The sequence below is a fragment of the Diorhabda sublineata genome, chromosome 6 (assembly GCF_026230105.1).
Source record: "Diorhabda sublineata isolate icDioSubl1.1 chromosome 6, icDioSubl1.1, whole genome shotgun sequence".
NCBI classification, from domain to species: Eukaryota; Metazoa; Arthropoda; class Insecta; order Coleoptera; family Chrysomelidae; genus Diorhabda; species Diorhabda sublineata.
The window spans coordinates 33,516,292-33,539,739 of NC_079479.1; the positions used below are offsets into that span (position 1 = coordinate 33,516,292).

General features: G+C 29.1%; 3 protein-coding genes across 10 annotated transcripts; 1 reads left to right on the top strand and 2 right to left on the bottom strand.

Moving 5' to 3' along the window:
- Positions 1-47: 47 nt before the first annotated feature.
- Positions 48-7,790, bottom strand: LOC130445793 (centrosome-associated zinc finger protein CP190). Of its 3 annotated transcripts, none has more exons than XM_056781669.1 (17): positions 7,464-7,790; positions 6,957-7,254; positions 6,048-6,508; positions 5,851-5,995; positions 5,484-5,782; positions 4,546-4,879; positions 4,072-4,442; positions 3,490-3,790; positions 3,217-3,389; positions 2,951-3,087; positions 2,700-2,896; positions 2,424-2,605; positions 2,036-2,225; positions 1,750-1,953; positions 1,306-1,688; positions 414-542; positions 48-353 (listed from the first exon to the last, which is right to left on the bottom strand). In XM_056781669.1, the coding sequence occupies exons 2-16, from the start codon at positions 7,234-7,236 to the stop codon at positions 447-449; spliced, it is 3,753 nt and encodes a 1,250-aa protein (XP_056637647.1). In that variant the 5' UTR covers positions 7,237-7,254; positions 7,464-7,790; the 3' UTR covers positions 48-353; positions 414-446. The 3 variants fall into 3 exon arrangements, with proteins under 3 accessions (XP_056637647.1, XP_056637645.1, XP_056637646.1); XM_056781667.1 differs by having other exon boundaries at positions 1,306-1,694; XM_056781668.1 differs by lacking the exon at positions 7,464-7,790 and adding an exon at positions 7,324-7,444 and having other exon boundaries at positions 1,306-1,694.
- Positions 7,791-8,839: 1,049 nt separating this feature from the next.
- LOC130445796 (protein CREBRF homolog) lies at positions 8,840-18,448 on the top strand. Of its 6 annotated transcripts, none has more exons than XM_056781678.1 (10): positions 8,840-9,424; positions 10,824-11,227; positions 11,476-11,538; positions 11,602-11,649; positions 12,153-12,378; positions 12,473-12,693; positions 12,760-12,975; positions 13,819-14,052; positions 14,300-14,422; positions 15,405-18,448. In XM_056781678.1, exons 2-10 carry the CDS (start codon positions 10,837-10,839, stop codon positions 15,500-15,502), a joined length of 1,620 nt encoding a protein of 539 aa, XP_056637656.1. In that variant the 5' UTR covers positions 8,840-9,424; positions 10,824-10,836; the 3' UTR covers positions 15,503-18,448. The 6 variants fall into 6 exon arrangements, with proteins under 6 accessions (XP_056637656.1, XP_056637651.1, XP_056637650.1 ...); XM_056781676.1 differs by having other exon boundaries at positions 8,946-9,424; positions 10,824-11,236; positions 12,114-12,378; XM_056781673.1 differs by having other exon boundaries at positions 11,476-11,649; positions 12,114-12,378.
- A 901-nt stretch (positions 18,449-19,349) lies between these two features.
- Positions 19,350-23,417, bottom strand: LOC130445879 (uncharacterized protein PF3D7_0207100-like). The gene is made up of 4 exons (XM_056781766.1): positions 22,754-23,417; positions 21,464-21,895; positions 20,891-21,274; positions 19,350-20,536 (listed from the first exon to the last, which is right to left on the bottom strand). Exons 1-4 carry the CDS (start codon positions 23,415-23,417, stop codon positions 19,350-19,352), a joined length of 2,667 nt encoding a protein of 888 aa, XP_056637744.1.
- Between the last annotated feature and the right edge of the window lie 31 nt (positions 23,418-23,448).

The window sequence follows — 23,448 nt, forward strand, 5'->3', positions numbered from 1 at the left end:
CATAATACCCTGTTATAGTGCAAGAACATAGAATTGATACTGGGAGTTTAAATAAATTACACACATGGTTTATCCATTTATATTACAAAAAAAAAGTAATTGGACTACATATTATTTTAATATAATCCTATATACAATAATGAAAAGGTATATTCTATACAAATGCGTAATGTATACATGATAAAATATTTGTTTTTTCAAACATCAACTCAAAAAGTAAAATTTTTACATAATCACAAAAAAAAGCATAAAAATATGTGGATGTATAATTGAAGCAAAAAATATATGAAATACGACCTTTCATATAAAAGATTATAAATAAAAAATCCTCCCAAGCTACTATGACGACTCGCCTAAAAAATATAAGATCTATAAAATATCCTGTAAATATCAAGTTCACTATATTAGATTACCTTATAACAGGACGAAAATAATGTTTCCTCAAATTAACCTTTTTTTTCTTCCTCATCTTCCTCCTCCCAATCATCCATTAATTTATTAACGTTATCTACAGCACTCTGAATAGTTTCCTGATTAGAAACCTAACAAAATTTAACCATAAAAAGTATATTGAAACAAAAAAAAACAAAAATTCACGTTTGATATGGTTGGGAATCTTATAGGCTAACCAACAGATTGAAGCAGAAAATATCAAGGTGTCTTAGTACTACAATTATACTGTCTACACAGTGTGTTCAGTATGAATATCACCAACGGTTCTAGAAATTTCATCTAGTTACTATGTTGTTGGAGAAAAAGTTTCTAAAACAGTGGTTTGTATCAAATGGTAGTATGGTAGTGACTTCAAACTGTGGCATATATATATATATATATATATATATATATATATATATATATATATATATATATATATATTATATACATATATGTATATATGTATATAATATATATATGTATATAATATATATATATATATATATTATATACATATATTATATATATATATATATATATATATATATATATATATATATATATATATATATATATATATATATATGTAAAGAAAACATTTCAACCATGACGATTATGTATTAAAGCCACAAATCAAGTAGTGTAATTTAATATGAAAAGTTAATTCTAAATCTGCGCCTCTAGTGATAAATTTAAACCTCGTAACAATCATTGAAACAACTGTTAAGCTAAACAAGGAAATCTTTATAAATAACTGGATTAAGCAACATCATTTTTTGTATTTTACATTAGACTTGTCAAAAGATTATATTAGAAGGTTGTTAAATTTCAAATTTCATGGAATTGTAGGACTAACTGACAAATATTTACTTGTACATCCTGCGATTCTGAAGATTCGCATTCGGCAACTTTTTCGCTTTGTTGAGAATCTGTATCATCTTCCCAATCATCTAGAATTGTTTTATTAATATCTGTGGATGTCTTTCTGTGGACTGGTTTGGGAGAAGAAGGTATTGTACATTCTTCATCAGTTTTAGTTTTTGTGTCATCAATTTGGGATTGTTCTGCAATCGTTCCATTTTCTTGTGTGGTCTGTGAGATTTCTTCTGTATTTTGAGTTTCTTTCTCTGATTCTTCCATTTCAATTTCAGTATGTTCAGTGTCTTCAACTTCGACTGTTGACGTATTATCTTGTACATCTAGTCCATTTTCTTCAGGATTTCTTACACTTTCCTCTTGGTCACCTCCAGGTTCTAAAACTAATATTTGTAACATTTTAAAATTAAAATATAAGTAAATAAATATATAAACTACCGAGATCTTCATTTGTAGATTCCTGTACTTCTTTGTCTGCAGCTTGTATTTTTTGAGGAGATTCTATATTATCATCTTGGTGGACAATTTCAATATGTTCGAGCTTCTCTATTTGTCCATCCACTTCCATAGGTTCGCCTTGATCATGCGACTCCACTTCTGACTGCTCTTTTTCCTCGTCGGATTTTAAAGGTTCATCTGAAACTAATGCAGATTTTTTGTTTACGTCTTGCATTATAAAATATTTGATATAATTGTATACTAAATTCACAAAAAGTAAACATACTAGATGTATCATTGAAAATTTCTTCATTGTTGTCATCACTAAGAGACTTTTCAGGAGGAACATCGACCTCTTCATCATTAGTGTTTTCTTCATAACCGTTATCTTGTTCTTCGCTTTCCTGAGGTGTTTCAATTGTTTGTGGGGTGTCGGAAATTGTTTCATTTTCAGGAAGTATAGTTTGTTCATGTTCCTAAAAGGAAAAAATATTTTACATCAATAATTAATAATCAATTCCTTTCAGTTTGTCTAAAATTGAGAAGTATTTAGCAAAAAACTGCCTGTATTGAAAAAAGTTTCCTATTATGTTAGTCCCAGATTTTAATTAATTGAATCAATCGATGCAGTAAATGAACCTGCTTCCATTTTTACCTGTACATTATGAACTTACCATACTTTCTTCGTGATATTCAGTTTCTGCTGTTTTATGTTCCACATCACTGACTTCCATAGATTCTTCAGTACTCACCTCTAGAGTACTATCTACTTGGTCTTGGTCTCCAGTATTTTTTTCTTCACAAACTTCTTGATGTTGTTCTTGTGCTTCTTCGATTGACTCTTGACAGGGTATTTCTGTAAAAGAGAAAAATATCAAATGAAAAAAAATAGAACCTAATATAAATAAACAGTATTATCATATTAAGTAACACAATTTTGAATATTATACCTGTTTCCACTATTGTGGATTCTTCTTCTGTTGCAGGTTTATCTGTTGTCGGTAACTGTTCAATTTCAGTAACAGAAATAGTATCGATATTTTGCACGTTACTTTGTGGTGGATTAGATATTTCACACCGAGTATTTGATTTTCTCTCTTCCTCATAGTAAGGTTCTTGCTTAAGTTCTGTATGATTATCAATTTCTCTATAACCAAACATTCAATTTAGAGTGATTAAAGCACGTCATTTTTCCACCTACCTCTGTATCATTTCAATAGACTCGATTGGTGTATCTATAGAATTCGTTACAATCATTTGACTCGATGTTGTTGAGGCAATGGCAGAAGAATTCCTAAGCTCCAACATACCTGTTTGTGAATTCACCAATAAGTTACCCTGAAAAAAATTTTTACCAATACAAAAAAGTTGATACTAAAAGGAAATAGGTATAGATCTAGATTTAAATTATATGCTTCCCTAGTTTAATAAATTTCAAATATATCAAGTGTTGTACAAAAGTACTACCTGAGATGTAATAAACTGTCCTTCCTGTCCGTCTACAGGGTGGCTGTACAATACAACTATATTAGAATTATCTGGATTCTCTCCTTCTTGTCCATCAGGATAATCATGATCAGTCAACACCATAACCAATTCATCAGTTGAAGTAATATCCCCAGTACTACTCTGAATCATACCTGGAATTGAAAGTTATTACATTATAATTTACCAGGATATCATAAGGATGAAATAAAATTTCCTCTCGAACTAAAATCAAATTAAATATTGTAATCTCACTTTGTTGGATAACGGTATTATCCTGTGTGGTGATAACCTGTCCAGAGAAAGGTTGTCCATGTGCTAAATCTGGAATGATAAATTCAGCTTGTTCGTTTTGACTATCCTGTTGCAATATGTACTGTTGATTTTCATCTAAAACCACAATGTCCACTAAATTCAATCCAGTACCTATACCAGACACCACGTTATTTAAAGCTTCTGCTTCAGAACTAGTTTCAATTGGTACCAACTGAGTTTGTTGACCATCATGTGCGTTTTGTTGATTGTGGGAAACTTTGACGTTCGATATTATTTTCACCTACAAAATATATTTTAAAAATCTATTAAATACAAAACAAGCAAATATCATATTACAGAAGAAAAAGGAACAAAACTAACCAGAACAATTTATTATAAACATACAGGGTGAGTCGATTATCTTAAAATGTTTCTAGTAAGTGGATTGAGGCTTTGAAAAAATTCTTTTACTAAAAACATTATTACGATATTTACAACTATACAAATATAAATATATAATTTTAGGACTTCCTGAATAGCTGCAAATAAATAATAACTATATCAAGTTAATTATAATTGTACCTTGTCTTTCTGTATCATATTTTCATTGATATTTTCACGAATAATATATTCCCCAGTTTCATCATCATCATCTTCATCGTCTTCTAAATCTTCAAGATTTTCTACTTCATCTAGACAAACTATACCATCTCTTTTGGCTTCGGTTATGTGACATTTCCGAACGTGTGTAAAAAGAGCAATACCAGATTGGAGTTTTTTCATGCAATACTGACAATCGTAACAAACTTTGCCGGGTTTACTATAATGTCCTGTCATTCTGACGTGCGTGGCTAGGTATTGGGCCGATAAAAACGCCAATTGACAATCTTGACATTGCATTTCATTTTCGTCGTGGAGTTCTTTGTGTTTGAGAAGTTTAGCAGGTGAAATGGCTAAAATTCACAAATTAAAAACAAAGTTTGTCAAAATATATACAACAGCTCATTTGATTCCTAATGATGTCTAGTTTTAAATATAAATAGTGGAGTGTCTTACCTATATAAGCGCATTTGTTACATTTAGGGAAGTTATATGAAGAGGGTGGTTTTAAAGTATGTTTTGTATACAAATGATACACCATCAAATTATGAGTTCGACATCTACGTCCGCAATATTTACATAATTGGGCATCGAAGACTTCATCATGAACATCAGTCATATGTTTGCGATAGAGATAATAAAGTACAAACTCATGGACTCCACCATTAACACCAAGGCATTTTTTACATACCCAAGGACCCTCATCTTCATCTTCGACTGGTTTTAGTTTGGGTTTTTTTGCTGGTTGTTTTTGATATTGATGTTTCTGTATCTTTACTTCCATATGTGCCTTGAAAAAAAAATTCAACCACTATGAAATTGGCTGGCTCAGGTCAAAAGTGACCAAAAATATATAGTAAATAAGGGGTTTTAAGGGCAAATCAAACATTAGGTGCATTTATAGTTTTCAAAAAATTAAAAAAAAACTTGGGTAATCCGTATTTAAATAAAAATAATTTTGTGCTTTTGTTTCAATTAAGTGCAACAGATTCATCTCAAAAAGTATTCCATATTAAACATTTAACCATCAAAAATTCCTTGAATGACTTTTATTTCGTGAATATTGCTTTTCAAACCTATTATAATGGTTATATGGTTCAATTGAACAACAAAGTTTTTCTTTCTTCCACTGTTTCTTGCATTCAATTTGGTAAACACATTGGAATTAAATTAAACAACTATAATAAGTTGAAAGACTTTTGATTTACGGACTCAAGACTGGAAATTTTTTTGTTTGCCAAAACAAACATAGAAAAACAAATAGCAAAAACAACATAAACAAGATGAAAACAATAAGTGTGAATTAAGGATACTGGATATCATGAAATAAGTAAGAACAAATGAGAAACTCTGAAGAGTGAATAAGGATTAAATGGCTGAGGGGGTAAACTTACTGGTGGTGATAATTTTGCAGGCTCAACAACAGCAGTTATCTTCTTATTATCACTAGTTTCTTTATTTCCCGGCATAATTTTCAATTTTATGTTTTTATTTTTCTTCACAAGATCAGGATACTTTTTCAATATTTCTGTAACTATTTTAGTGTGGTCTATATCAGTCGTAGATACAGTTTCTACACTTATTGTAGTTTCTTTATTTTCTTTATTGTTAGTTTTAATTTTTTTTGCTGCAAATTTTAAAGGAGAATTTGGTTCATTTTTTCTTTTTTGTCCAACATCATTAAATTCTCCAACTAAAAAAAAAAAAAATTATTAAATAACACTCTTAAAAATAAAGATAAGCAAAAATAGAATGTCTCACCTTCTTCGAACATGGCATTTCGAATTTTCTGTTCTTTAGCAAATTCTTCCATTTCTTTTAAATTAACTTCATTGCTTGTGGGTTTTGTAACCATCTTTTTGGGAAGCTCAACATTATTTCTAAGATCATCGAACGATGGTTTAATCTAAAAAGATCAAAATCAATTGAAGAAATATGAAATAAATGAAAAATCTCACTTTTTCCTCCTCTTCTTTGGTTAGTAAAGGCTTGCTAGTATATGAAATATCCTCAAAAGTAGTATCTAATAAACCCATATTCGGCAAATCGTCATCAGGCCACTCAAATCTTGTAGGTTTGGGAGTATTATCTGCTAATGGATCAGATACAACATTAGACCATTTCTGATCAAATTGTAACTGAGAAGTAGGGTGTGTTGTAGGAACAGGAGATCCAATTTGTTGAACTGGTTTTCGTTTCCACATCTTCCTACTTGATGAACATGAAGGAGTAGGAAGTTCCAATAATCTAGGTGATTTTATTGGTTGCTGCTTCCTAATTTGAGGAGGATCAGATTTTGGCCTCACAGATTTTTGTGGAATTTTTTGTGCCTCAAGTAGTTTAGTTAAAATGTGTATATTCATTATCTCCGCTGCTTTGAATAGTTTTTCATAGAGAGATACATGAAATTCCAACATACCTAGAATGTTTTTAAACACAGTAGAGATAAGACCATATTAATAGTTGTTTGGCATTTGTTAATCAGAAATCCAGATAATCAAATCATTTAAAGAAAAAGGGTTTTGTATATACTTAATATTGCATAATACATCAATTATTCAATCCAATACAAATAAATAATCTTAGTATTAGCAAAAAAAATTATCAAGAGAGATTTGAAGGTATCCTGACTAATAGTCCTGATAATCACTAATCTGAATAACTCAAACTCTATATCTACATTATTTTGATATCTTTTAAACTGAAAAGTTTATGGTAGGAATGAATACAAATGAGAAACAAAGGAAGTTTGGTAAAAAAGCAATGAAAAGGTTAAAAGGAGTCAACTTTCAAGACTATTTTGATATTTAAAAGCATCTAGATTATAAAATTTGATGTTGTTAATTCATTCTCAAATAATTACTTACCTGTATACATAAAATTTACTATCGGAACTATAACATCAGATTGAAGATCATGGGGCATTATTATAGTGTTATCTTCCATTGCAGGACAAGTTTCCTCTAGAAATCTAAAATATTCCGTACAGGCATTCATAACCAATCTGTGAACTTTCAATTGGACATTTCCATTAAACTGCAAAGTTAAATCGCAGTAATCTGTTTTGGCGAAAAACACTTGAAGACGCTGAAGGAAAAAGGTTCCCCAGTTGTCTACTCTAACCTGTTTATTTCCCTGCTCAACCATATTAGCTTAAATATTAACCTAAAATTTATTTAAAACTTCAACTGATTTTGAATTTATTCTTTTAAAAACAAGAGTAAAATGGCATACATTGGTCGGCGTCTCTTGTCATAGGTGACCCTATGAAACAAATGTGTATTGTAAATGTGAATACCACATTGTTTATAGAAGCAACTGCGATAAGTTACAAAATTTTGGTACTTCGAATTATAGATTTGAAATTAACTGACCTTTTCCTATCTCTAAAATATTAGCTCCATCTTATCACAAGCTTCCAAACATTTATAACTAAAAATATCCATTGCATCTGTTGTCGATGTCTCTTTCCAGGTGGTGCTTTATAACCCGCTAAATTCAATTTTTTTCATTTAAAATAATTATTTTTATGCTTGTACCCAAAAGTAATTATTTTCGAATATCGCACATTGTACTAATGTATATTCAAAAATTAATTTAATTTCTTTTCCAATTAAATTCACTTTTTTAACTTTAAAAATTTTATGTGAATTTGCTAGTTAATTCCAAGACGGCCATATTGTGACCGAAAAGAAACGACATAATGGAAGTGCGGGAAGTGCTCCGTCGCATATTTAGTCAAAAATCAATGATTGGTGAAGTTTATAAAATAGAGATGGCGTTTATAAAATTAAAATAGTAAATTTATAACAATTCCAATAAAAAAATGATATTCAATAATTGTAGGCGATAATAAAGTTAAATACTGATACTTATGTTATATGAATGTATCTTTCATGAATCGTTTACTTTTAAAAAGAAATCAAATTGTACTTATGTATCAAAATAACTTTTTTATTTCATAGCTCATATTATTATTTGACATTACACTTTTAAGCTGTGTTTTTATGTCTAGCTAAAGCTACCAATGTTTAACGACACAGTAAAAATTGCAGATCTACCACAATCTTTGAGCTCGTACAAATAAGTACTGCTAATTAAATCAACTGCGATTCTTGTAAGTCATTTTTTATTTTCTATTTAATTCCTTTTTCTATAGTTTGTATTGTAACACACCGCAGGATTTTAATTGTTTTATTTCAGAAATTTTACAGAAATCAAAGTTTATATCTTTCTTAAACCTTGAATGATTTTCTAAAGTTCCTCCTGTCATGCTTTTTTACATCCAATCAGATTCTCGTTTTGATTTTATCGAAGTCTCTTTAAACACAGTTACAGCAGTGTAGAACCCTAAGTGCACTCCAAAAACACGGTGTAATAATATAGACAAAGGCAGGGGATGGGAGAATAGCCTCGTTATAGTAATATATGAATGATGAAAATGTGGAAATATAATGATTTTATGTATCAAGCATGCATAGTTATTTAATCAAAATAAATATTCCAATATGATCGGTCAAAATCAACAGAAACATTTGTAATTTATATTGATCTTGGATATGAAATTTGTATACATTATTTTAAAATCTAATACCATTATAATTTTAAAATGCACATAAGATTTGAATGTCAAGTATACTATTAATATTAATCATTAGCCCTTTATTTTTTCTTTATAAAACGCCTATGGCTCATTTTACCTTGATATGATAGGGTATAATAAATTAGAGATGGCAGCACTGTAGATTTCATTTTACCTCATTTCTATCAAGTTATTGTCATTTCTGTCATTTCAAAGAATTTCCAGTTCCTTCTATAAGAAGAAATGTTTTTATTGACTAACGTTTTCCTTATTTACTTGACGAGTTGTTATTGTCACGTGCCAGTGTTTGTGCGAATTGAAGGACATATATAACTGACGTTATATTCGACGTCAGTACACGAGCCTCCTCAGCTTTTATTATTCGCGAATTAAATATCACAGTGTCGAGGTGAAATTTGTGAATTATCAAGATTTTTATAGCTGAAAGTGATAAACTAAACAGAATAAACTCGTTTAATTTTTAAGTATTGATAATATTTCAAAGTGTTACGTCAGCTTTCAAAAGCTGTTTAATTGAGGATTTTATTTGCTACTGATCTGTAATTTGCAATAGGAATTTGCGAAAAATAATATTCTATAAAGATTGTCGAGTCATGATAAGCAACTAAAAAGCATGGTGGACTAAATTTGTATGTAGTCTGATAGTGTGTTCCCGATTTCGACTATTTATAAATTAGTTATTTGTTGTGCGAACAAATAGTAAAATATTTATATTGTCGAAATAAAAATAAGGTAAGTCATCTTCGTTTTGCAACTTTTGAAGGTTGTGTACGACATTCAACGCGTGGATAATGTTTTTGTTTACATTCTATGTAGTGTCCGTCACTAGTGAGATGAAACCATTTATGTAATAGGAGTTATTGATTTTCAAGACTATTATTAATTTTGTTGATTGTACGTGAATCTAAATCTTTTGGAAAATATTAATAACATAAAAAAATCAAAACTAAATAAAAACATAAACAAAGGAATGTGTAGAATGTATGAATACAGATCAGTGGCGTATGCTGCATCAATTTATTACATCGACAATAAAAAGCTAGCATAGTTATTAATTACTAATGTATGTTCATTGTTCTTCTTTTACCTAATGAAGAAAATATTTTTTCAGTTTGTTGAATAAAAATGCAATTAATGTGGAAAACCTAATAGAAATTCCATTAATATGTTGTTAAGATTATGTACAACTTAATTTTCAAAATATTCACATACACTACTAGTTACAACCATTAGACATCTACAAAAAGGTATTTTTAAAAGTATGAATGAAATAAACATTCTATAATACCTAAATTATTAACTGTCCCTACAATAACCTCTAGATTGAATTCTATTACTGCTTTTGGTACAACTAAATGATTATAAAAACTAGGATTGGAATTTGACTCACAAATTCTTCAATGATATAGTAAATACATTGACTTTGTATCTTTTATAGCCTTTTAATCTCAAGTTTGGTTTTACCAGATCCATGAAGGCCTCTAGTCTCTTGATATTCCATTTATATTTATTACTATTATTTTTATATTTGATAGAATGAAACTAATGTTCATAAAATTAATGTTTAGGATATTCAAATGCAGTCGATGAAATATACTGGAATGATTTTAAAATGTTGTAATTACTTACTTCTCTTCTTATTATAATTCAATTTTAAAGCATTAAACTTTCTTTGCATTCCTTTTTATGGGATCTTTATTCTGTTTTGTTATCTACAAGGTTTTTATAATGATATATAATATCTTTAGTTACATTTAATCCTTCAGTGCAACTTTATCTGCTTTTTTCTTTTTCGAGCTTGTTATTTAATCTCTTTATTCTCTCTTCTCCAACCATACTACCTCTAGTATTGTATTTTTGCTATTTTTAACTTCAAAAAATGTTGCTTCAGTTTTAGGATGTAATCAATTATACAAACAATTTACTGAAAAATACATGTAGATTACTTGTTGTCTTCAACCTTCTTTATATATTAAGATGAGTTTTGTAAAACAAACTAATACAGTAGTTGCAATATAAATGAATTATCCAAATACATAACAAGTAAATTTTTTTGTTTATGGTTTAAATTTTGTTTTGATTGATGTTTCAACTGTGAAAGTTAAATTGAAAGATAATTATTAATTTTTAGCTTTTACTTTGCGATGAGTGATTTCAGCAAGGATTTTTTCATTGATCCCGGTATAACCATAAAGCAAGAACCACAGTTCAATGATAATACAACTATAAATATGTCGGCTAGTGTTCCTATACCGTCAAGAAGAGATATTAATGACTACAGAGATTTTAATCCCGATTTTGAAAACTCACAATCACCTTTATATTCTGATGTGGGATTAAATACTCAATTACAAACTCCTGGCGTATATGACGGTAGTGCTTGGTCTTTGAGTAGATTAATTAGCAATGATGAGATGCTTAAATCAGAAGCTTTTATACATATGGATGAAGATGATATCTTCCAAGTGGATAAGGCTGATTTAATCCAAGGACCTACTTTAGCAGAGTTGAATGCCAACGACGAAAATTTTTTAGGTAAAAATGGTAATTTATTTTTATTTTATTAATAAGTCATCTGTTCATTATACATTTAATACATATTGTAGTACCACAACACTCATTTCATTCAAATCGTTATTCTAAGTGAATATTTTAAATTTGAAAAAAAAACATTTGTAAATAAACTAATTTCTATTTTTTTTTTCATTTTATTGATGAGTTTTTTGCATGGTTTTCTATAGCTGCTGGTAAGAATAGAATTAGAACTAATTAAGAATTTTTAGGTGATCTAAACTTTGATGATTTATTGCTTCCTGAAGAAAACACTTATATTATATTGGAGAAAGGTAATTCACAGAATATGACTCACCATATTAACAATAATCCTATTACATCTTACCTTCCTCAAGGTATACCTTACCACAGAGACTTGGATTTACCATCTAGTGTACCTACAAGTAAGTATGGCCAGTAAAATATGATTATTATATTTGGAAGGTATAGTTTAGTCAAAAATGAATATTTTTTTGTAAATTACAGTTAATTTAACACTTTTTATTATTTATCAAAATTTTCTGCTCTATTTCTTTTGTTTTTCATTTTTCTGTTGAGTCAGCGATAAAAATCTGGTGAATTCTCAAGGGTTAAAGAGAAATTGAAAAAGAAAGTATTGTAGACTTTTATTTTTTAAACTTGTTTCTATTGGACTTTGAATTTTCTATAACTTAATATGGAAGATCCTGCAGGTTTTCAGGAATATCAGGAATGACTGTTGTGTATTTGATAGGAAATGGGAATGAATATGAATGTCATGAAGATTGATCGATAGTTTAAATTTGTACTTATCTATATAATTTACAGGGTGGTTTAGTCGAAACTGCTCTAGTACTTAATTTAATTGTATGCATCGCTTATTTTCTAGGTAATTTTGATAATTACAAGTACAAAACGCCGGTTTCAGCATTGTCTCCAGAGAGTCAGAACAGTTCGAACTCATCACTTGTTCACTCCTTATCATCGCCATCGAACGTATCAAATTTTCCGAAAAAGCACAGCACGCTTCAAGAGCTTCTAGTCAGCAAAGATCCCTACGGTTCACCTGAACATTCTATATTGGGACAGTCTTTTCCAGAAAGACGTACATTAGTTCCTGTACATAATAGATTAGGTAGGACGACAAATTCAAGGTAAGCAACAAAATTTGTTTAGTTCTATTATTATTTATCAAAAAAAAAATTGTCTCAATTATGTTTAGAAATATTTTTAATACCGTGATTTCAGATTATCTTCTTCAGCACCAACTCATTTAGGACTCGAACAAATATGGCAACGACGCGAACCTAGGAAGCACTTGTTATCAACCAGTTCTTTAGTTGAAGCAGGTTCGACGTCTTCGTTGTCGACAGGTGGTCTACTAAGCCCAGATCCGCCAGATTTATCTCAAGATGAAGAATCTGATGAAGACAGCGACGCCCATTATGAGGATTTTTCATCAGAAAATGGTAATATTCCATTAATACCACAACATCTCCACCAAAAAAGAAATTAACAATTTTTGTTTATGCTAGATTCAGATGAGGATGAAGATAGGCAACTCAAACATTCGAATAAAAGAGAAAGATACTTCTGGCAGTATAATGTTCAAGCTAAAGGACCAAAAGGACAAAGATTGGTGATGAAAAGCAAAATGGAAGATCCTCATCGACTCCATGAAGTTACCGATCCTGTCTTTAGTCCTGATTGCTCTGTTAGAGGTATCAAACATAGCGGAAAGGCTCGAAAAGGTTCGTTGCATTTGATTTCCCTTATTTTCATGTTAAAATTTTATGACAGACAGATAAAGGAAAAAGAAATCTGTTTCTATAATTACTCTTCTACCTTAATAATGATGCCTTGAAATATTTGGAAAAACCTGTTGGCAAAAAAGAGCTTGTCAAAGGTATTTAAAGTTGAGAGGATTCCAAATAAGAATTAAAAAATCGTTTCTATGAATCTATTAATACATTTTCACTTCTATTTATTGTTTAAAATCTCCTAAAAACCTAACCTATTTATTTTTTAGCTTTTTTATTGATTTAATTATTTGATATTTTAATAATAATTTTGTTAATACATACAAAACAATTACCTAAATTAATTCATGTTAAATTTTCAACATAATAATTTCCAAATATAAATATTTGTTCACTTTTTTCCGCCATCTTTAGCTATTTTCTTCTTTTTATTTAAAACTGCATACACTTTCTCAAATTTCACCTTCTTTTTGGCTTTTTTTACCTAGTTTATGCTCAAATTTCATCTCATTTTTTTCCATTTTTTCTACTTTATTTCTTGGTGATTTTTCATATTTGTATTCATACTTTTCACATCCTCTTTTCAATTCTTGTTTTATTCTCAAATATTTCTTTGGATTGTTTATATACAAACTTTTTCTCTTCATAACTATCTTTATCAATTTTCTTTGACTTCCTCTTTCTAATACAGTGCTTTGTCTGGCATTAATTTTTAATGTTTTAAATTTACTTCAATATTCAAATCCTACCTCAAATTGTTTTCTAATCGGTATAATTTTTTTTTTTAATTTCAAGAATATCTTCCTCTATTTTTTTATATAAAAATTTTATTAGGTGATGGTAACGACTTGACACCTAATGCAAGGAAATTGTATGTTATTGGGAGGGAGCTTGAAAAACTTGGTAAAATAATTAACGATATGACACCAGTTAGTGAGTTACCTTTCAACGTAAGACCTACATCTCGAAAAGAGAAAAATAAGTTAGCATCCAGAGCTTGTAGACTAAAGAAAAAGGCACAGCACGAAGCTAACAAGATCAAATTAAATGGCTTGGAATATGAACACAGTAAGTAAAATTATTTTTAATTTTGAAAAACTACAGTTCATTAAAAATATTTTTTTATATAAACAGTCCTAATTTCCAATAAACTTTCAGTGAATTGTCATTGAAAAACCAGAATGGAGTTCAAAAGTTTCTGGAAATCTATAAAGAAAAATAATATTTTAATATTGATTCACATCTTTATTCAACTAAGGGTGTTATCTATATATACCAGATATTTCAAAATGTTTAATTCGGAATTATTTTGTAGAACGCCTCATTAATAGCATCAGTCAAGCCAAACTTATTTTGTCAGCGAAATTAGCAGAAAACACTCAAGAACGACAAGAAGAACTCACAGCTAACGTGGAAAAATATTTAAGAAATATAGCTAGTAAGTACACTGAAAAAAAATATATATATAAAAATACACTACCCAACAAAATCAACTGATATTTTTTTCATTTACCGAATACCATCAAGTAATGGTATGGGGTGGCATTAATTTGGAGGTCCTCATTGACATGGTGATAATTAAAATATTTTAATTAAATACACACAAGTATTATTTTCACATATCATAACTACCTTTCACTCCCTTTCATAAAGGATATTTGCTCATCTAATATTACCTTGAAGAGTTCAAAATCTCAGCAACAGTATGATCAGGTAACAGCTTTGAACTAAACGAGACTTTTTGGGATGTAATCAGTAGTTGCCTCACAATTTGCATGAGTTGATTTCGAGCACTAAAACCAATGATTACTATGTCTACATTATTCACAAACATTTTATACAGCACATTGAATAACATGACTACAGTTTCTTAGAGATCAGTTGGACTGGGAAGACCACCAGTAGCCGCATTATTTGTCTCAGTACATGGAAAAGAAAACGAAAGTTTTGTGAAATCTGTATATGACAAATGGTAGTGGGTCACTAATAGAATGAAGAGGGCTACCAAAAGATTTCATCTTGATGATCAAAAGTACATTTTTGACATATTAGGATCACATAATGTCCCCTTCACTCCCATTTACTCTCCAAGCATATCATACTTGACCACATATCACAATTTGTTGTTAGATTCATTAATATATGGAAAATGTTTGTCTCAAATGAAATCGGAAAGGAGATTTGACTCTGTTAACCTTAGGATATAAATATGGCTATTAAAATAGGTTCATTCATTGTTATTTAGATTATTTTTTAAAATCTTTTTTATAAAATCTATTTTTTTCTATAATATTGATAAAAAATTGTTATATAATACTGTATTTTAATTTTTGAAAATTGAAATATTGTCAAGATATGAAAATGAATAACTATTAGTCCTTTAGTTTCTGAAAATTTGTACTTTACACTTTTTGTTTCAGAGGTAAAGATAGCAGGTCATACAACAGAATACGTCAACAAAGTGTTGGATAAATTTAAAGGCAATGCACAACCTATAACGTTTACAGAAGATTTGTAGATGTAAAAAAAATGTATACGAATGAACCAAATCTCATTGTGCATTTTCTGTGGTAACTACTTTGTGGTACATACAAATACAGAGTGTTTGGAAAATCCCTTGTTGAACCCAAACTACTAGTACTAGATGCCGTTTTATGTTTATTTAATAAGTTTATTTACCACACATTTTTTAAAACAAGTTTCAAACGAATAAACTGGTCGTTACCAATAATAACAACTAATTATATTCAAGCGCTTTTGGTTGTTGTTGGTCATTATATCATAAATTAGTCATTCGATGTCACTATTTTGGACGGCAATTGAGTTAAACTTGTGGTTATTGAAAAAGTGATGTTAAGCTCGATATTTAATAGTAATAAACAAGCGTTCCAGTGAAATAAATAAATGAAGGATTAATAATCATAATCATAATAATATCATCATCATAATAATAATAATAAATCGTCTTTATTGGTTCTATATGTTTACACAATACAATTAACAAAGTATACAATATAGAGACTTATATGTTATTATATTACAAAAACCCAAAAAACATAAGGTTAGTTACATATTTGCTTATTAAACAAAATCGCTGTGTACTTAGATTTAAATGAATTCATACCATACAATTTAAGATCCAATTAAACTTTGACGACTAAACAAGTGAACCATTTTGAAAAGGCGCTTATTTATGCTGAGACATAGTTAACAGTTTTTCTCTGAAATAAACAGGACCTGGGAGTGTGAATCTAGTTAGAGAATTTTACATTTACAGTTAATCGATTATTCAACCTCTTGTCTGATCAAAGTTCTTCTTTTTTTTTAAATAAAGGTATTAAAATTCAGATTTACATACCTTGATTCATTTAACGGAATAATGTTAAATGAATAAGATAAATATTTCAAATTATGTTATTCAAACATAAAAACAATTTTGATTTTCTTGAAAATGGGCGAATAAAACAGTATGTCCCATCGAAGTAAAACCACTGTTATTGTGTGTCATAACTGGAATTGTAACAAATCAGAAAGAAGGAAACAAAATTTACAACTACTTATGTAAAAGGACTTCCTGTTATGTGGACAGGAAAGAAAATGAATGCGTCAAAAAATCGGGGGAAAGTGTCCCGGGTTTCAATGACTGTGTTTTTATTTTAGATTGAAACTATCTAATATTGGTAAATACAGCCTTTATTACCGATATCCATACATTTTTTTGGGAATTGAGGTTAAGTGTTAGTGAGAAGTGATATATTTGTTATGACACGATGAGTAAATGACGATTGTAAGCACTGAGTTTTTTCAGAAAAAAATAACTAAATGTGATAATTTTCACTTTCAATCATATGAATTATGTTTTAATTTCATCTGGCAGTCCTAAACAAATGAAAAGAAATGTTTCTTAGCACGATCGTCAAATTAAAAGTAAGCGACAATGTGGTAAATATAAAAAATCATATAATCTTTGATGCGAAATTGAAAAAACAGGGGCTTAGTGATATTTAGGGAAATAAAATCTTGATAGGGACTAGGTTATGTAGTCACCATTTAGCAGGAGATTTTCTAGACATACTTTATATGTATATCTGTTATGCAAGATTTTAAATGTTTTTAGTTGTACTCATATTTTATTGTTAGTAACGGTACTTACAGCGTTTGAATTATACTTTGAATTTGTATAAAGCAGATCGTTTTTTTTGTAACATTTTTTATTGTTTGAATCTTTCTCAAACAACTAATGTATTTATTAATATAAATTTCTTGAAATGTTCACTTTTCTTTAGTTCTTATATACATTTTTGACTTTAAGTTTGTTTCAATGTAAATTTTTTTTACCTAACATGATCATTTATGAATGTCCTGTCCAACATTATTCAATGTTTTCAAATAAAAAAACATCAAATCTAAATTATTTATACTAACATTGAAATCCATGAAATAAAATTAGAAATTGTTAATAGGTTTATCACCCCTATGGTGGTAAAACCACTTTTCACTCTCTGGAAGGTGTTGGAAGGAGCATCCGAACGAATCCCGGAGGAACTATTTGCAATAGGCTCACACAGCGCCTCGTCTATGCGGATGATGTTGACATCATAGCACATGAGAACCTCAAGGACCTCAAACCACGTTCCAATTCAGAGAACATCGCTTCCCTATGTGCCACCAATTCAAATATCTTGGAATCTTGATAACTGAAGATGATGCGTGACAACAAGAGTTGCTGCGGGAAACAGATGGTTCTGGGCAGTCCAAGAGCGACTTTCACGGAGATCAAAGCTCACAGTTTACAATACCAGTAGTCACACATGGGTGAGAGACATGGACTATGACGGCAACAAATAAGATCCTGTGAAAGATTTTTGGTCCTGTTTGCGAGAACGGTGCGTGGACGATCTGGAGAAATACTGAGCTGAGATAGATGCTTGGCGAGCCAGATTTGGTGGCGACTAAGAGGAAGACCGCGCTTTCGCTGGTTGGAGGACGTTGAGGCGGATCTGATCTAGTTAGGGGTTCGACCTTGGAGACACCATGCTCAAGGACAGAAAGGATTGATAGTGGATTGTTGAAATGTACCTGGTTCTAAAAGGAGCGTAGCACTGGTTAAAGAAGAATATGGTTGTAAAACGAAGGATTGAGTTTTAGTTTTTTTCAGATCTTTCTATATTTTGGCTGCTGCTAACACAGTAAAACCAAAAAAAAATATTTTTATTGTTATAAATTTTCTATTATTATGTTGATTAGTTATTTATATTTAAATAATTGTTTATTTATAGATTTATCATTGAATGAGTAATTCATATTACTTTTCGTTTTCTAATATTTCGAAAGCTGTAAGTACTAACGGTTACTGTTTATTCGGAAACCTGATTGTTTTATTAATTTTGAGACATGCCTATTTTTGTAAATCGTTAAAATGTATAAATTATTTTTAAATACTTATAATATATGTTTAAGTACATATTGAGTTTAATTTTTTTTGTACTTGACTAGATGCTACACCCTTAGCTTTGATGTGATTCCCTTCCATTTTTTGCTTTTGTTTACCAGTCCTGAATTACTCTCTCTTTTAGGTCTCATTTTTTCCCTTGTCTTCTTCATTCTTGTTCTATGTCAATCATTTTATTGTTGCTTTACAATCTGGCATTCTCTGTAACCGACCTTCACAACAATATTCTTTTGGATTTTATTATTTTGCTTAGTTCTGTTTCTCCAAATTAATTCTGTATTCTATTATTTTTTCTCAGCTATAATTCTACCTCCTTTTTACCCCCCAGTATTCTTCCTTTCCTATATAACTTCTCTTTACTTTGTTAAGAATCCACTGTTTAACTGAACTGTTTTCTGAATTTGTAGATTTTTTGGGAAAGATGTTAACGTTTTCACTGCTTCCATCTGTTTATTCCCCTTCATCATCCTTGCTTCTACATTTCCTCCCTCGTCACCGATTTCCTTGTAAACTACCCCTAGATACATATAACTTTGAACTTGTTCTTCAGTTGTATTGAAAAACATCTTATTGCTATTTTCCTATTGTTATTATCATTAACTTCAACTTAGATTCACTATATGTTTCTATGATTATTATACCTTTCTATTATCTTCTGTATTTCTTCTTTTTGGTAATTTGCAAATGTTTTAATAGAGTAAAATTAAGACCAATTTTCATGGTATAATTATAAATAACAAAAATAGAAATTAGGAGGTTTTTTTTTAAATATTTTTACATAAATTTCTTGTTTGTTGATATTTTTTGAAATGTACCATTTTTAATTTGTGAATTATAGTTAAATATGTTGAAGAAACATTTTATTATCAGCTAAATTTACAAATAGACAACAAAATTTTTCACTCCACATAATTTAACAATCACTGGCACTGCTATATACCCTTGGATCTTTTTTTGATAAAATATGTTCCAAAACTGATGATGATTTTATTGGTCGATAGAAATTTAAGCCTTTAGTTCTGGTTTTCGAACCAATCATTGGATTCTCCTTTAACCTTTCAGTTGAATCTCTTTTGAAGAATTGACCATTTGTTTGATTATTGTGAAATTTGGAGGACAATTTATATTTTAAACTATAACCAGGGGTGAAGCAATCCTTTTCTTTTTTATGTTTTAGCATAAGTTCTAATATTGTCGTTCGTTTTGATTGAGCAGCTTCTTTATTATCCGATATTAATTGTTCATTAATTTTTACTGTAGGTTGTGCGCAACTCAAGACAACCTGATATTTCATATTGGATTTTGAATGTTTAACTTTATTGTATAAAGTTAAAAAATTGTTTATTACAACTGGGCTTTGCAAATTTGATGATTCTTTTACTGATTTATTTTTTTTAATGTTGATCAACTTAGGTGTGGATTGTAGTTTAGGATTTAGTGGAAGGTTTTGTTGTAAAATCTGCGGGTTGTTCCACTTTCGTGCTACATTTTTATAATGGGATTCTTTATTCAAATTTTGCATCTTTGCAATTATTTTCTGTTTTGCCCACGTTAGGTTATTTGAGGATAAATCTTGTTCTATATTGTTATTAACTTCAGCAATTGCCATTTCGTATGCTAATCTACAAGCGGTTTTGTTAAAATTTGATTTGGAATATATTTTCTCACTTTGTGGTGCAATTTTTTGTTCATCTTTCAACTGCCTTTCAGTATTTTGATTAATATAATTCGTAGAATTAGCTATTTTTACATTTGTAGATGGTTTATGAATATTTTTTAAAGTAAAATCGTTATTATTGTTCGATTCCGTTTTATTTTTATCAAAGTTTGAGACTTTGGCTTGCCTCAACTCTTCACTATTGTCTTCTACTAACTTTTTTTTGGTTGAGTAAAGTTTTGGCTTAATGTATGTCTCTAGATTTGTACACGACTTGAAAAAATTTTTAATATCATCTTTTGTATGGCATTTGTTTGATCTTTTTTTTATATTGGACGTTTTCCCATATTTATAATTTTCTCCTATATCTTTTTCTGACTCCAATTCTTCTTTTATTAAGGGCAGTTCCTTCCTAATTGATGGACTTGAATTTCTATTTATATCTATGTTTGTAATAGATTTATAAAAAAATTTATCATCTTTTGAATTTGCGAAATTCTTTCTCGATTCTTTAAAGTGTCTTATATTTTCACTATTTTTTGCTAACTTTAGTTCTTTTTTCCTCAAAAAAACTCCCGGTCTTATAGATGTACTTGAATTTCTATTTATCTCTAGATTTGTAGTTGATTTATACAGCTTTTTATTATCACGTTTTGAATAGACAAAAGTTTGATATTCATTTGATCCCAATTTATTTATTTTATTGTTTGAGACTTTGGTCTGTCTCAAATTTTCACTATTATTTTCCAATTTTAGTTCTTTTTTATTTATTCGAACTTCCGGTTTAATGGACGTACTTGAATTTCTAGTTGTATCAAGATCTGTAGATGATTTATAATCTTCTAATTTTACAGAATTATTATATTTGTTTGCTTTCATTTTATAAATTCGAAAGTTTGAGAGTTTACCATCTTTTTCTGGCTCCAAATCTTCTTTTTTTAAACGAAGTTCTGGCCTAGAGGATATACTTGAAATTCTATTCATCTCTAGATTTCCAGTTAATTTCAGGATTTTATTATCATCTTTTGATTCAGCTGAATTGTTATATTTGTTTGTTTCCATTTTATTCATTTTAAAGTTTGAGAGTCCGGTATATTTTAAATTGTCTTTTTCTGTTTCGAATTCTTCTTTTTTTGAGTGAAATTCAAGCTTAACGGGTATACGTGTAATTCTATTCATCTCTACGTTTGTAGTTGATTTATGAATTTGTTTATTATCATTTTTCGAATAGGTAGAATTTTTATATTGATTTGTTTGCGTTCTATTGATGTCAAAGCTTGTTAGTTTGGTATATTTTATATTTTCTCTAGTATCTTTCTCTGGCTTCAATTCTTCTTTTTGTGAGCGACGTTCTGACTTAATAAATATACTTAAATTTCTATCCATTTCTACATTTGTAGATGATTTATGAATGTTCTTATTATCATCTTTCGATCGAGCAAAATATTTATCTTTGTTTGTTGTTTTTTCACTAATTCCAAAGTTTGTATATTTTAAATTTTCTCTGGTATATTTTCCTGGTTCCAATCCTTTTTTTGCAAGATATTCAGGACTAATTGATGTATACGATTTTGTATTTTTCTCTAGGTCAACAGTTGATTTAATATTTCTTTTATAATCATCTTTTGGATAGATAGCATTATTATATTTTGATTCTATTTTATTTACTTTAAAGTTTGAGATTTTGTCACAATCCAACTTTTCTCTTGTACCTTTTTCTGATTCCAATTCTTCATTTTTTGATTCAAGGTCTGGTCTAATAGATGTTCTTGAAGTTCTATTTATTCCAAGATTTGTAGATGCTTTTAAATCATTTTTAATATCATCTTTCAAATGAACAAAATTCTGATATTTTTTAGATCTCATTTTATTTATTTTCAAGTCTGAGGGTTTGGCATATTTCAAATTTTCGCCTGTATCTTTTCCTGATTCTCTTTTAATTGATGTAATTGAATGCTTATTCACGTCCAGATTTGTAGATGATTTAAAAATTTGCTTAATATGGTCTTTTCCACGAACAGAATTGTAATATTTGTTTAGATCCATTTTATTAGTTTCAAAATTGGAAATTTTGGAATGTTTGAAATTTCCTGTATTTAATTCTTTTTTTATTGGTGTTTCTGGCCTAATAGATGTAGTTGAAGTTTTGTTTTTCTTTAAATTTATAGATGGTTCATAAATCCTTGCAATATTGGAATGGGAAAAATTTTCATATTTGTTTGATTCCGTTTTATTTTGTATTAATTTTGAGGTTTTAGTTCGTTGCAAATGTTCAATAGGCACTAAATTTAATTCTTTTCTCTTTGACCGAAGTTTATGTTTCATGTGTGTACTTGAACTCTTATTTATATCTAAATTTGTAGATGATTTCGAAAATTTTTTAATACAATTTTTTGAACTGGTTAAATTCTGGTATTTGTTTGATTCCAAGTTTGAGAGTTTGACATACTTAAAATTTTTTCTAGTATCTTGTTCTAATCCTTTTTTTATTAATCGAAATTCCGGTTTGATAGATGTTTTTGAAGTTCCATCTATCTTAAAATTAATGGATGGTTTATAATTTTCTTTAACATCATACTTTGAACGTAAAAATTGATATTTATTTAATTCTGTCTTATTTATTTTGTAGTTTGATATTTTGGCATATTTTAAATTTTCACCTACGTCTTTTACTGGTTTTAGTCCACTTTTTGTTGAGCGAATGCTAGACTTTGAACTATTTTTAAATTCTGTTTTGCTATTATTTAAGTGTATACTATTTTCATTCATATTTTGTCCTCTATATTTCACTCGTTTCTTAATATCTCCTGATATGTTATGAGAATCTACAATTTTTACTTTACTTAAAACTGTATATGCAATTTGACTAGAATTCGGTTCTTTTCGTGTCTCGTTGCTAGACATAACTTTTGCCAAAGATATTGTAGAATATGGACTTTTAGTATATTTTTCTACATTAAATTCTTTCTTGTTAAGTTTTCCTGTTTCAGTATTTATACACGAATTTGATACTTGAGGTTTATCTAAGTAATCTACAGAATCTAGATTATCAATCTCCTTTGATACAGTTAGATACGTTCGGAGATTCTCCCATGAAGAGTTTCTTTGATAATTTTCCAAATTTTCTGAAAGTACCTTGTGAATGGTACGCAGATTTTTTGTTTTCTGTAAATATCGTTTTTTCCTCAATTGAACAGCATTAGAAAAAGAAGTATTTCTCGATACAACATGAATTTTTTTGGTGGGATTTCGTAAATTACCTTGGGAGCAAATGGAATCGATTTTTTGAATAGCTGTAACTAAAGATTTACCAAAGGACTTCATATTCAAGATACTAAACTTCCATTTTGTCCTT

Bases quoted from the DNA above. Each gene is read 5' to 3' on its own strand.
- LOC130445879 (XM_056781766.1), bottom strand. From the start codon at position 23,417: ATGAAGTCCTTTGGTAAATCTTTAGTTACAGCTATTCAAAAAATCGAT. The intron at 21,896-22,753 runs GTGAAAATTTAA...ATGATTTAAAAG, and splicing joins AAAACCAGTAAAAGACGTAG to CATCTACAAATCTTGGAATA. The intron at 21,275-21,463 runs GTATATTTATTA...CTACAAACGTAG, and splicing joins AGAAATGGATAGAAATTTAA to AGATGAATAGAATTACACGT.
- LOC130445796 (XM_056781672.1), top strand. From the start codon at position 10,837: ATGAGTGATTTCAGCAAGGATTTTTTCATTGATCCCGGTATAACCATA. The intron at 11,237-11,475 runs GTAATTTATTTT...AAGAATTTTTAG, and splicing joins AAATTTTTTAGGTAAAAATG to GTGATCTAAACTTTGATGAT. The intron at 12,976-13,818 runs GTTCGTTGCATT...AAATTTTATTAG, and splicing joins TAGCGGAAAGGCTCGAAAAG to GTGATGGTAACGACTTGACA.
- LOC130445793 (XM_056781667.1), bottom strand. From the start codon at position 7,236: ATGGTTGAGCAGGGAAATAAACAGGTTAGAGTAGACAACTGGGGAACC. The intron at 4,880-5,483 runs GTAAGTTTACCC...TTTTTTTTCAAG, and splicing joins CTGCAAAATTATCACCACCA to GCACATATGGAAGTAAAGAT. The intron at 543-1,305 runs GTAAATATTTGT...AAATTTTGTTAG, and splicing joins CAGAATCGCAGGATGTACAA to GTTTCTAATCAGGAAACTAT.